This window comes from Rhinatrema bivittatum, chromosome 11 (genome assembly GCF_901001135.1).
Source record: "Rhinatrema bivittatum chromosome 11, aRhiBiv1.1, whole genome shotgun sequence".
Classification (NCBI taxonomy): Eukaryota; Metazoa; Chordata; class Amphibia; order Gymnophiona; family Rhinatrematidae; genus Rhinatrema; species Rhinatrema bivittatum.
The window spans coordinates 34693509-34706507 of record NC_042625.1 but is presented as its reverse complement, the minus strand read 5'-3'; the positions used below and the strand labels follow the sequence as shown (position 1 = coordinate 34706507).

Sequence of the window (12999 nt, the reverse complement as noted above, 5' to 3'; positions counted from 1 at the left end):
CGGCAGTCTGCGGGCTTCTAGAGGTCCACATTCAAAAGCATTTAGCCGGCTAACTCAGAAGCTAGCCAGCTAAATGAATATTTGGGCACACATCCAGCTGAATTCTAGCCAGCTATTAAGTTAGGGAGCTAGAATTTAGCCGGATAAGTTAGGGCGCAACGCGGAGGAGTTCAGATATTCAGCATTAGCTGGCTAAGTCTGGTGAAGCCAGAGAGCTGTCCTAAAGCTAACCAGCTACATTCAGTAGTGCAGCTACACTATTGAATATACTTCCAAAGTTAGCCGGATAAGTTTATCTGGCTAACTTTGCTATCCGAACTGTCTGAACATGGCCCTCCTAGTGTTTAGGTGAAATCCAGCATATGCCAGGCCCCAGTCCTGATGCTCTGAAGGGAAGGTATGCACGTTGTGTCCTAACTCGCATGTACTGTACCAGAAGGCAGGAAACTGGAGGGAGAGTGGGACCCTGAAAACCTGACATGCTAAAGGTTAAGAAGTGACAAAGGCATGGACACAAGGAATCGGCCACATAAACCTTTGCACATTGAGAATGTTGATACCCTGGGTACAGTGTAAAGAATTATCGTTGCTTGTATTACCCAGAGATTCTCTCCAAAAGGCGTCTGCTTTCTTCAGTTTTGCTAAGAAACCAGAAGGCCCAAATTTAGTGAGACAGAAAAGGAAATTAATTTTATAAATGTAAGGTCTGTGAAGGTTGACTTCATCTGCTGATTAATGTAGCCAGGACTACAAGCTTCCCTCCTTCTGCTTTGGGTTCGTTCTCTTTATTTTATTATTATTATTATTTTTTTTAATATGAAATCTGTTGGCCTGACCCAAGTGCAGGAAGGGTAAGGCAGGGTTTGTGTAAGCCATGCCTTTATAGGGACTAGAAGAAAAAAAATATTTCCACTTTCAAATGCCTTCCTCTTTTTGTCTTGCCATGGTTTGCATGTTTCTGCTTCATGAAATATGTAAGCTTTCTTATCTGAGTGCTTCACCCTGCTCTCACCCCTGTCCCGGTGCTGCCCCTGGAGGCCTTTTCTGTTCAGCTATCCAGCAAAGGATCCAGAAATCAAACCACACGATTTTTATATTTCCTGGAAATGCCAGCTTTCGCTCATTTTGAATTCCGACCTGAAGAAATGAGAATTAGCTCTCAAATGCCAGTCAAGGAATGTATTAAATTAGTCCAGTAAAAAGGGATCACATGATTATATGTATTTTTTTTTGTTCTTGCTTACCTTTTATATCTGTGCAATCAAGTGGACTGACACAGCAGCCAAATAATTTGTCCAGAAATCAAAACCGCAAGGAACCCCCCCCCCAGAGGCAGCATTCAGAGTGACAAACAGCAGCCCAGGCAGCCTGAGAAGGGGAAATACTGACGGACATTGAGGGGGAGAATAAAAAGGAGAGATTTGTAGAGAACGAGTGCCGGCTGCTCTTGAGAGGTCAAATAAACGCGGCTATGATCGTGAAAGTCAAAATATTTTCTCCTGTCACCTTTTTAACATTTTGTTCATGCAAAACGGTCTTGAGAGATGCTTGTTTGCTAAACGTCATAAAAAGCAAATTCATAAATATTTTAAATAAATCTCGTGTCGCAATCCCTTCTTAAAATATTCCACTGAGCTCTCTGCACACTCTCGCGGGTTCTTTCTGGTTTGACCTCTTGCCCTGTTTACTTCTGTGAGCAGGAAATGGTTTAATTGGCGATAGCTGAATGTTACAGGAAATATGGTTGTGGGGTTTTTTTTTTCTTTAATTTTCTTGTTTTTCATGGAATTTTTAATGGTTTTGCCTTTCCCCGCTTTCTCAGTTCTAGCATTGACTAGGTCTTTTTTTTTTTTTTTGTGGTTAAAAGCAGGAAACCGAGAGAAACTTAGAAATGATGGCAGAAAGGGACCCAGTGGTCCATCCTGTCTGCCCAGCAAGCTTATGGTAGCACCAGCCGCACCATACTGGTCTTTCCTATAAGATTCTTCAGGGGATGGCAACTGCCGTGCCATACAAGTTACCCTCATACTTAGTTTTCCAAACTGTTTAAAGTCAGGGCCCTTATTGGTTGCTGTCTTGAGTCCAATTCCCCTTTTCCCCCTTGCCATTGAAGCAGAGCACAATGCTGGAGTTGCATCACAAGTATAAGGCTTATTGGTTAAGGGTAGTAACTGCTGCATCAGCAAATTTGTTTTCCCAGACTGTAAAATTCATGTCCTTATTGGTTGCTGTTTGAAACTAATTCCCCTTTTCCTCTTTTCCCCCTGCTGTTAAAGCAGAGAGCAATAATGAGTTGCATCAATATTATGAAGGCTTGTTGGTTAAGGGTAGGATTAAATGGTCAATTTTCTCATTGGAAAAGGGTAAAACAGTGGAATGCCTCAGGGATCTATACTTAGACCATTGCTTTTAATATATTTATAAATGATCTGGGAAAGGGGAACGACGAGTGAGCTGATTAAATTTGCAGATGACACATAATTGTACAGAGTAGTTAAATCACAAGCAGATTGTGATAAATTGCGAGAGTGGAAGATTGGGGCATCCAAATGGCAGATGAAATTTAATGTGGATAAGTGCAAGGTGATGCACATAGGGAAAAATAACCCTTGCTGTAGTTACACGATGTTAGGTTCTATCTTAGGAGTTACCACCCAAGAAAGAGATCTAGGTATCATAGTGGATAATACTTTAAAATCGTCTGCTCAGTGTGCTTGCAGCAGTCAAAAAAGCAAACAATGTTAGGAATTAGGAAGAGAATGGCAATAAAACTGAATGTCATAATGCCTCTATATTGCTCCATGGCGAGACCACACCTTGAATATTGTGTACAATTCTGGTCTCTGCATCTCAAAGATATAGTTGCACTAGAGAAGGGTGACCAAAATGATAAAGAGGATGGAACAACTCCCCTGTGAGGAAAGGCTAAAGAGGTTAGGGCTGTTTAGCTTGAAGAGATGGCTGAGGGGGGAAGGTATATGATAGAGGTCTTTAAGATCATGAGAGGTCTAGAACGGGTAAATGTGAGTCTGTTATTTACTCTTTCAATAACAGGACTAGGGGGCATGCCATGAAGTTAGCAAGTAGCACATTTAAAACTAATCAGAGGAAATGCTTTCACTCAACTACAATTAAGCTCTGGAATTTGTTGCCAAAGGATGTGGTTAGTGCAGTTAGTGTAGATGGGTTTAAAAAAAGGTTTGGATCAGTTCTTGGAGGAAAAGTCCATTAACTGCTATTAATCAAGTTGTCTTAGAGAATAGCCACTGCTATTACTGGCATCAATAGCATGGGATCTATTTAATGTTTGGGTACTTGCCGGGGTATTTGTTGTAACCTGGATTGGCCACTGTTGGAAACAGGATGCTGGGCTTCATGGACCCAGTCTGACCCAGTTTGGCACTTATGTTCTTATATATTGTAAAACACTTCTGCTCACTTGTACAGCTAGGAATAAAAGTCACACTTTCAGAGGAAGGAAAGTACTTAGCTTTGAGCTAACTTGTTTTATTTTTTTATTTACAAAGGTATACATGTCCTTTTGTGGAGAAATTCTCTATCGACATAGAAACGTTTTATAAACCTGACTCAGGAGACCATGTCAATGTATTCAACCTTTCTCCCACAGAGAAAAGACAGACAACACTTGGTAATTGTTTTCTTTTTCTTAAACCTTATACAGATTGGTATACACTTTGGGGTAGATTTTAAAAGAAGCGCGATCAGCCTACTTTTGCTTGCGCATCAGACTCAAGCAAAAGTACGCTGGATTTTAGTAGATACGCGCGGAGCCGCGCGTATCCACTAAAATCCTGGATCGGCGCGCGCAAGGCTATCGATTTTGTATAGCCTGCGCGCGCCGAGCCGCGCTGCCTCCCCCCGTTCCCTCCAAGGCCGCTCCGAAATCGGAGCGGCCTGCGGAGGGAACTTTCCTTTGCCCTCCCCTCACCTTACCCTCCCTTCCCCTACCTAACCCACCCACCCGGCCCTGTCTACACACCCCCCCTTACCTTTGTCGGGGGATTTACGCCTCCCGGAGGGAGACGTAATCCCCGCGCGCCAGCGGGCCTGCTGCGCGCCGGGCCGCGACCTGGGGGCGGGTACGGAGGGCGCGGCCACGCCCCCGGGCCGTAGCCACGCCCCGTACCCGCCCCCAAAACGCTGCCGACACGCCCCCGCAACGCCGCGCGCTCCTGCCCCCGCCCCCCGACACGCCCCCTCCGAGAACCCCGGGACGTACGCGAGTCCCGGGGCTCCGCGCGCGCCGGGAGGCCTATGTAAAATAGGCTTCCCGGCGCGCAGGGCCCTGCTCGCCTAAATCCGCCCGGTTTTGGGCGGATTTAGGCGAGCAGGGCTCTGAAAATCTACTCCTTTGTGTGTGCTTCATAATGATCTCATACCATGTGATTTGCATATGAAGGTGTTTGGTTCATGTTTACAGTTATGGTTAACCTGCTAAAAGTGGAAAGCTTTGCTAAGGGGACGCATCTCATTTGATGACAGGGAACTGGCATTGACTTGGTTCAGTTGTGGTTTAGATCTGTCAGCCCCTGTTTCAAGAAGGAGGAGAACCAGGAAGGCACATCGGAGACAGCCCAAGGACTTCGGTTCATATCCTGTAACAGGACCATTCCTTTGGATGCCGTATAATTGTGCATGCGTACAAGAGGGAGAATTGGGGCAAGGAAAGCAGGGCTTGTCTTCAAAACCCCATAAGGCAAAGTTCATGTCGCCATATTTGGTTCTGGAGAGAACTGGATTCTTTAACAGGGCTGTGATACTATTTTGGGTTGGTAGTTCTCAACCCAGTCTTTTAAATGCACCCAATCTGGTTTTTGGCATATCCACAATGAATATGCATGAGTGAGATTTGCATGTCCTGCCTCTATGGTATGAAGGCTCTGTCTCATGCATATTCATTGTGGATATGCATAAAAACCAGACTGACTAGGTTGAGCACCCCTGCTTTTGGGTAATCCTCATTTTGGTTCTATAAAAAGTATTGGCAGTTTTAAAAGAATCCAGTTAGTCTCCCATAGATATGCACTGGAATAAGGAAACTTTAGAATAAACAGTGGAAAAATAACACTTTTTGGTCTAGAAAGATGCCTCCTTTCTAATTGTTAAGTTGACCATGACTTGACTATCAGCGTTGCTGAGGCTGAGCCCCAGACGATGAGCTGCTGTTGTGCTATTCTTGATTTTACAACAATCTAAAAAAAAGGGTCCATTTTTCTCCTTAGCTAGACAGTGCACTCATGCATATTCCATTTTAAAGCATCACCTGGACCTGAAAGTGTTCCTGCTCTTTGGGGTTGGGTGACATTGAGGCTGACCGTCCTCCTGGCCTTTGCATTGTTTATCACCGTGGGACATCTAATGGCTGCTGGATGTCTTTTTCTAGCTTCCCCTCAGGATAAGTACATAAGGCAAAGTGCTATTTGAATGCATTTGTTGCAATCTAGGGCATATGACTTTTATGCCAGTAAATTGTTTATCTGTTAACTATCAACAAAACTTAAAATTCATTGCACTTACTTTATATAATTTGTTTTATTCTTAACCAGGAAGATTAATAAGCCCCTTTATACTGCCACCAAAACCATGATTTCTTGTGAATAGCAGCTTGAGAATATAACTTCAGTATTTTAGAAATCCTTTAAAAACGCACACTGCAGAAAAACTCTACCTTCATCTCCTTCGAGAAGAGCATATTTCCTTATGGCACTCAGATGTTTTCTTATTAACTGAAATGTTAAACATTTTTGGAATGTAGCAGAAAATCTTAAGATGTTATATCCTGAGAAGATTTGGCTCAGTGGGATAACAATGGGATGTACAGCTTTTCATCACAACATTCGTTGTTTTGAATCTAGCCAAGGTAGGTCATTGCCATCAGAGTTCCAAATAGACAGGACAGGTGTCCACTAAAATCCACTCCCAGGGTTTGAGGGTAGTTAGTACTCTGATGTGTTGCTAGTTCTGCCAGCTGAGTTGAAGGGCTGAGTGGGTGTTAAAACTCACTGGTTTCTCTTGCTTTAGAAATGGATCCTCTGAATGTTGGCTGGCACTGTTTGAGAGCTTGCACAGTCGCTGCCTGTGCCATTCTGTAGCTCGGGAGATGACTTCCCCTTTCAGAGCCGCCTTCAATCTGGAACCTTTCCTGAGCATTGAAGTTATTATTTAAAAAAAAAAGATGAAATAAAATTGTACATTGACACTTGGATCAATGTCAAGTCTAAATGATTGTTTCATCTTGCTGTGATGCCATCAGAGAAGCCCAAAGGCTGAAATTGGAAACTTAGCCAGAACCAAAACATTGTGGGTGGCAGGAGCAGAGTTTAAAGATGAAATGCACAAGAAAGTGTTTAAATGTCAAGTGATAGCACTGCCAAAGTGCCTTGGACCGCACTGTAACCTCTTTACACAAAATTGCAAAAGAGAACTGTTGCAAAAGATCATTGCTAAATTCTTTCATGTGAATTCTTTGGCCCGGTAAAATGCCTGTCTCGCAGCAGTGTATAAACAGTTGAAATAGTTGCTGAAATTAAATCAAGAGACCCCATTCCATTTAATATTTGTGTCGGTGCGGGAGTAGAACTACAGCAATAAATGGGCTGCACTCAGGAGGGGGTAGGTTTTGAGAAGTTTAACCCATAAAAGAGGGCAATAGAGAGGAGGAAAGCAGAGGAGAGTCAGGGATGAAGACAAATATTTAAAATATATATATTTTTTTTAATCTGCTGTCAGGGCTGGTGCAGAGTCTTGGGCCCCACACACACACACACACACACACACACAACCTTTCAAAATGAATATCCTTCATTAGGATGTATACAAAGTATGCACTCATACGAACTGATTTATTTAACATGAAGAAGAAATATTTAATTATAATATATTGTGACATGTATATTTTATTTACATTCATTGCTATGGTGCCAAACAAAGCAATTACTGAAAACGCTGCAACATAACACTCGAAATCTGTGTAGTAAACCTGCCATACCAAAACAGGTCTCGAACAGCAACCATTCTGCCTATGAAAAGGCAGCTTTGTAATTGCTAGACAGTCCTAGAACCCCCACACACCTCTTACTGGGAAAATGGAACAAACTGGAGTGCTCCAGAATCCCTACGCAGCACTACATGCTAGGAGAACACCGGCCGCACATAGCAGTGGTGGCAGGAAGGAGGGAGATGGGAGGTAGTAGTGACTGTCTTCTGGGAGGGAGGGAGGAAGAGAGTGGCGTGAGGGCTGCATGCCACCCCCAAAACGTCAGCGCTTCAGCGACCATCTAGTTTGCCTAATGGAAGGGCCGGCCCTTTCTGCTTTCCTGTAATGTGTTACTGTATGGTTTTATCTTTCACACTTTAGATCCCATCGACATTGTTAAAGATCCGATTCCTTCCCATGAATACAAGGCAGAAGAGGATCCAAAGCTTTATAAGTCTGTCAAGACTAAAAGAGGTCCCTTACCCGAGGACTGGATAGAGGAGCAAAGGAACAATCTTGGCAAATACCCAATTATGTGCGCGTATAAACTCTGTAAAGTAGAGTTCAGATACTGGGGAATGCAGTCCAAAATTGAAAGATTTATCCACGATGTTGGTAAGTAATTTTCTCCTTTGGTTAGCAGTGTCTTTTTTTTTCTGGTAAAGAGAATGATGCCAGTCAGCTGTTTTTCATGGCATTTGACAAACGTCTAGAGCACCGGGTTAAAATAAAACATGGACCTGGGCATAGGCTGCTGTCTTCAAAACCGCTGAAGGTCCTAGAAACACCGACAAGAGGACCCCTCTGCCTGCTGATCTCTAGTCCTTTCCTTCTCTTGCCCCCTTATTTCAGCGCCCTCTGCCTCTGGCCTAACCATGCCGCTGTGCAGAGAAAGGTGGGAGGGAGGTGGACAAGCAAAGCTGCTCAGGTTTCCTCTATAGTCTGCTGACCCGGTCTTCACAATACGACCGGCTTGTACGCTCAGTGAGAGCCTCGGGTTAGACTAAGGCCCATCGAGCCCAGCATCCTGTCTCTGACAGTGGCCAATCCAGGTCCCAAGTACCTGGCAGATCCTATAAAGTAGATCCAATTCCTATTACTCCCAGGGCTAGCAAGAGCTTTCTTAGTCTACTTGGCTGATAATGTTTTATGGACGTTTCCTCCAGGAACTTGTCCAAACCTCTTTTAAACCCTGCTATATGCTAGTCTCCTTGATCCCGTCCTCTGGCAAGGGATCTAATAAACTCAGCACAAGGTTGACCTCCAGACTTGTCAAAGGCTGTAAAACAAAAGGAAGCTATTGGATATTTGAGCTTAAAATTTGATTAAGGGGCCCAGGTCAAACCTGTACGCAACTGTATGCCAGTTGGCATCATGTGGCTTCAGTACGGTTAGGCACTCTTTTCTTTCAGCTCTTGACCGACAAGTAGGGGGACACAGATCATCTGCGGGAGTGGGAAAATGGAGAAATAGGACTCAAAAAGAAACACACGACAGTATCTCCCGTCGCTATCCCAACCCTGTTGTCAGCAATGTAAAAACCGTGCATGATCGTTTAAAGACTTCAGTCGTACAGGCACTCAATAGCCTGCTCCTTGGATCAATCTTCCGAGCCATTATACTGTAAATGAAAAGCCATCTTCTAGCCTGAATATTAAAAAGGCACGAGTGACAGTTTTTAATTTTAGCTCCAACAAAGGAAACAAATGCAGCTCCTTCTTCTGTGTCGTCTGGATCTTTTCTACAAGGCTGTTCAATAGGTTTTTTTGTGATTTTTATCATTCTGCAGGCCAGAGAGAGGCTGAGATTGTGCTCGTGGCTAAACGCAGCTCAGTGTGGAGCCTCGGGTGCTGCTGGGATTAACATATTTATTCATTGCGAAACAATGCAAAGGAATAGAACAGAGGGAACACTTCAGCCTGTGTCAGGCGTGGCACATTCACATTTAGTGTGTGTGTGTGTCTTCCCTCCCCACTGCACAAGAGTTATTGGTGCATAGGAATGCTGCATGCACACGACGTCTGTTGGTAATTCAGATGTGTGCCCGGAGACCCGATTCACGATGCCCATCTCTAATAAAAAAGAAAAGCACGTAGGAAAGGGGGACATGCAAGGGGTTGCTTGTCTCTCGTGAGCGAGTCAGGGCTTTTTTGGGGGGGGGTGTAAACTGCATCTGTGATTCATGAAGCCAGTGCTAAGATTTCAGTGGTTAGCTGAGCAGTATTTTGGCAAGGATGGGATTGGAACCCCAGAGGCCTTCACGGATTGTCAATGCACGGCACCATCTCAGCCAGATCACGGTGAAATGTGGGACGTCTGGGCTATGCAAGGTGCCCAGCCCTCGGGATAATAAACCTGAAGAGCAGATTGCTGTAATGTGGCAGGTCTGCAGGTTTGCTGTAGCTAGGCATGTATTTCTGTGTGCGGCTGTACCTTTTTTTTTTTTTTTTCTTGTTGCCCATGGGCCTGGCGATTCGCCCAGAGTAAATCCACGGCCAGGCACAGCTTTCCATGATGTTTGGCGGACAGCTCTTTATTGCAGGGAGGGAAGGAGAATGCTCCTGGTTGCACTTAGTTATTTCGAAAATAACTAGCATTATTGAAATTCGTCAAAAGCCCAAATGGTGAAATAGTAGTAGTCCTGCATCAATCACAAATGCTGCTGCGATTCCCCTTCATATCTGGGGCTGCTCCTCTTTTTGGAAGGTCCTTCCAGGATTGCATGACACACGGAGGGCATCATTAATTGACTCTGGGGCAATCTGACTGGGGGCTTCAGTCTGAACGTCGCAGTGGGTGCTCAGTAGAAATCTGCGCCACTCTTTCACAGGGCAGGATTTATTCTCTCTGAGTACATGATCTTTCTGGAGTCTCTGTCTTGTCAGAAGTGCAGCTCTTTCCAATTGTTTACTGCATCTTTTTAAAGCATTTTCCTAGGGTGACCCAGTTGCCTCAGAACGGCATAACAGTGATGGTGCCGTGGGCGTTATGAGAGCTGTCAGTCAGTCGGTGGGTTTAAAAAAAAAAAATCAGGAATTTCAAGGTCTGTCTGTCTTAAGAAAAGGAGGCATTTGAAAATTGGGGCGTGTTAATGACCTCTCTGTTAAAGTGATACCTTTCCCCTTAGGCTCTGTGCAAATTTAGGTTTAGTTGTCAGTTTCCTGAATTTTCGAGCAGGGGCTGGGATTTAAAGTTGACTTATTATTTCTGCAGCTGCCAAACTTTCGGCTCGATACTGTAAGGCCGCGGTAGAAACAGTGCGGCAGTGTCAGGCGCACCCTTCCTCCCCGCACGCACAGTTCTCTTGACCTAGCGCCTGATACTCTCTTCTAATTGCATGCAAATGCATGCCGCGGATGTGAAGCGTTAGGGAAGGGTTATGCCCGCGCAACCCATTTTACTGTATAGGCGCTTAATACAGCGCCTATACAGTAACCTGGGTGCGCTGGTACCTGTCATTTCAAATGACATTTGAAATGACAGGCACCAGGAAGTGTAAAAAACAAAATTTTTAAATACCTGTCGGAGGGCCGCGTGGGTCCAGGCGGCCGGCGGGCGGCGGGATCCGGGGGGCGGGTGGTCGCGTGTTAAATCTAGGCCGCGGGCGGGTGTGCGCCTGTTCCAGGCGGCGGGGGCGGGTGGACGCGCGTTAGTTTCAGACGGCCGGCGGCGGGAGCCAGGGGGCGGGTGGTCGCGTGTTAAATCTAGGCCGGGTCGCACAGACGTGCATTCATCCAGGCGGAGGAGCCGGCAACGAAAGCAGCCGGCAACGAAAGCAGCCAGCGCCGAAAGCAGCCGGCTCCTCCGCCTGGATGAATGAATGCGCGCCTGTGCGACCCCTGCGATTCGGTGCTCAAGGCAGTCACATGCCGTGACGTCGAGCGTCGTGACGTCACGCCTTGAGCGCCGAATCGCAGGGGTCGCACAGGCGCGCATTCATTAGGCAGCCCCCACCGGCAGTGAATGAATTCATTCATCCAGGCGGAGGAGCCGGCTGCTTTCGGTGCTGGCTGCTTTTGTTGCCGGCTGCTTTCATCGCCGGCTCCTCCGCCTGGATGAATGCGCGTCTGTGCGACCCGGCCTAGATTTAACACGCGACCACCCGCCCCCCGGCTCCCGCCGCCGGCCGTCTGAAACTAACGTGCGTCCACCCGCCCCCACCGCCGCCTGGAACAGGCGCACACCCGCCCGCGGCCTAGATTTAACACGCGACCACCCGCCCCCCAGATCCCGCCGCCTGCCGGCCGCCTGGAACCACGCGGCCCTCCGACAGGTATTTAAAAATTTTTATTTTTTCTTCTGACAGGTTTTATGTGTCCCACATCATTACATTTTCTCGATCATCTCTGTATCGCTTTTTTTTTTATTGTGTTTTATTGTTTTTGAGTATCTTAAGCGGTGTCGATGGATTTGTTACTAGACTCACAGTCCTAACACCTACTAGGGGGAGGCGGTAAACTAACACGTTAAGGCCTCGGCAAAACAGCGGGTTACTAAGGAGATAATATCAGCGCCCGTTACAGTATCGGAGGGGAATAGCTAATTCCTTCATTATACAGCTAATTCGTTCATTTACACATCATATACATGCTGCGTGCGGAAAGGGTTATGCGTCTATTTTACGAAGCGCTAAGGACGCGTGAAACTGGAGACTGTATCGCTGGATCGCCTTACTCGTCTGTATTGTGCGCTCCCAGCTCGTTACAGACGGGGAATCTTTAACCGCACGTTACTGTATCGACCTGTTTGTAGCAATGCCCAGCAAGCCCTTCGGTATTCCTTTTTTGTCCGGATCACAAGTTGTTTTTTTGTTTAAAACAATGTGGCTGAAGCATGGCTTTGTAATTTTGTTATAGCAGGACTGGGTGAGAGACGGATCAAGAAGAGAGAATGTGATGGTGGGGCTTCATGCCAATTTATTAAATGCTGCTAAAGACCTGGAACTGTTTTGAGATGGTTACCAAAGAATTAAAGCACTGCAGAGGGGGGGAAAGTGGAGATTTGTCTTGCCAGCAAGCTGACAAATGTGGTGGCTACCTGCAAGACCATTTTTTATGTCTGTAAAACTACTGATCTGGGAGGCGCTGTATTAGATTTTGCAGTACTTTCAATTTATTTTGACATGCATTTTAAATTTGTGGCTTTAAGTTTTTCCAAAGGGGATTTATTTTTAAATCTAGAAATGTCCGTAGATGCAGGGAAAGCTTCCACAAACGGCGCACGAGACGGTCTTGTGCATTAAGCTGTGATTGGATTTTATCAGACTTTCTTGAATTGAAGAAGAAAGTGGCCAGTTTAATAATATAGACAAACTGAAGATAACTTTCAAACAAATGCGTATGCTGGCACATGCGCAGGTATATGGCCGTGAGCAGATACGTGCAAGTATTTGATAACCCGCATATATGATATTTAGAACCCGAGTGTTTTTCTGCGAGAGATGCATGTATGTAGGCTTACATGCGGGAGACGTGCAGTGCATTGAACGCACGTACTTTACCTTCCTGTTTAAAAAAATATATGTATATATATTTTAACATGCGAAAATAATGAAATGCTTAAACCTTCTTCAGACCTGCAGAGGGTGCAAGTTCAGATCTGGATTTAGGCACAGGCTGTGACTGAGGTGGCAATTGTTTTTTTATTGTGGTTTTTTTTTTGTGATGGGGAGTGGGGCAGCAAACGTCTGCTACCCTGCGCTCCTGCCCCAGACTTAGGAGGGCGCTTTTCCTGCTACTGTGGCCACCGCCTGCCTTCCCTTCTCCTTCCCTACCTCCCACCCCTTAGCGGAAATCCTCAAATTGCAGTGAAGGCAACGAAGTTGTAAAACTCGGGGGGGGGGGGGGGGGTCCTGGTATGAAGCTCCAAAGGGGAAAGACTCGGGAGCAATGTCGGGAATGACAAGGTATGGTCTCTCTGCATGTGTGCGCTGCAAACCAGCTGTGCAGGCTCAACGGCAGTCTGCGGGCTTCTAGAGGTCCACGTTCAAAAGCATTGGGCCG

General features: G+C 45.7%; 1 protein-coding gene across 10 annotated transcripts in view; it reads left to right on the top strand.

The window, feature by feature from the left end:
• PITPNM2 (phosphatidylinositol transfer protein membrane associated 2) overlaps positions 1-12999 on the top strand; it is a 316237-nt gene that overhangs the window by 169480 nt on the left and 133758 nt on the right. For all 10 annotated transcript variants that reach the window (XM_029571362.1, XM_029571365.1, XM_029571370.1 and 7 more), the window contains 2 exons: positions 3528-3649; positions 7379-7612. In XM_029571362.1, coding sequence (XP_029427222.1) covers positions 3528-3649; positions 7379-7612 — 356 coding nt within the window. The remainder of the gene's footprint in view (positions 1-3527; positions 3650-7378; positions 7613-12999) is intronic.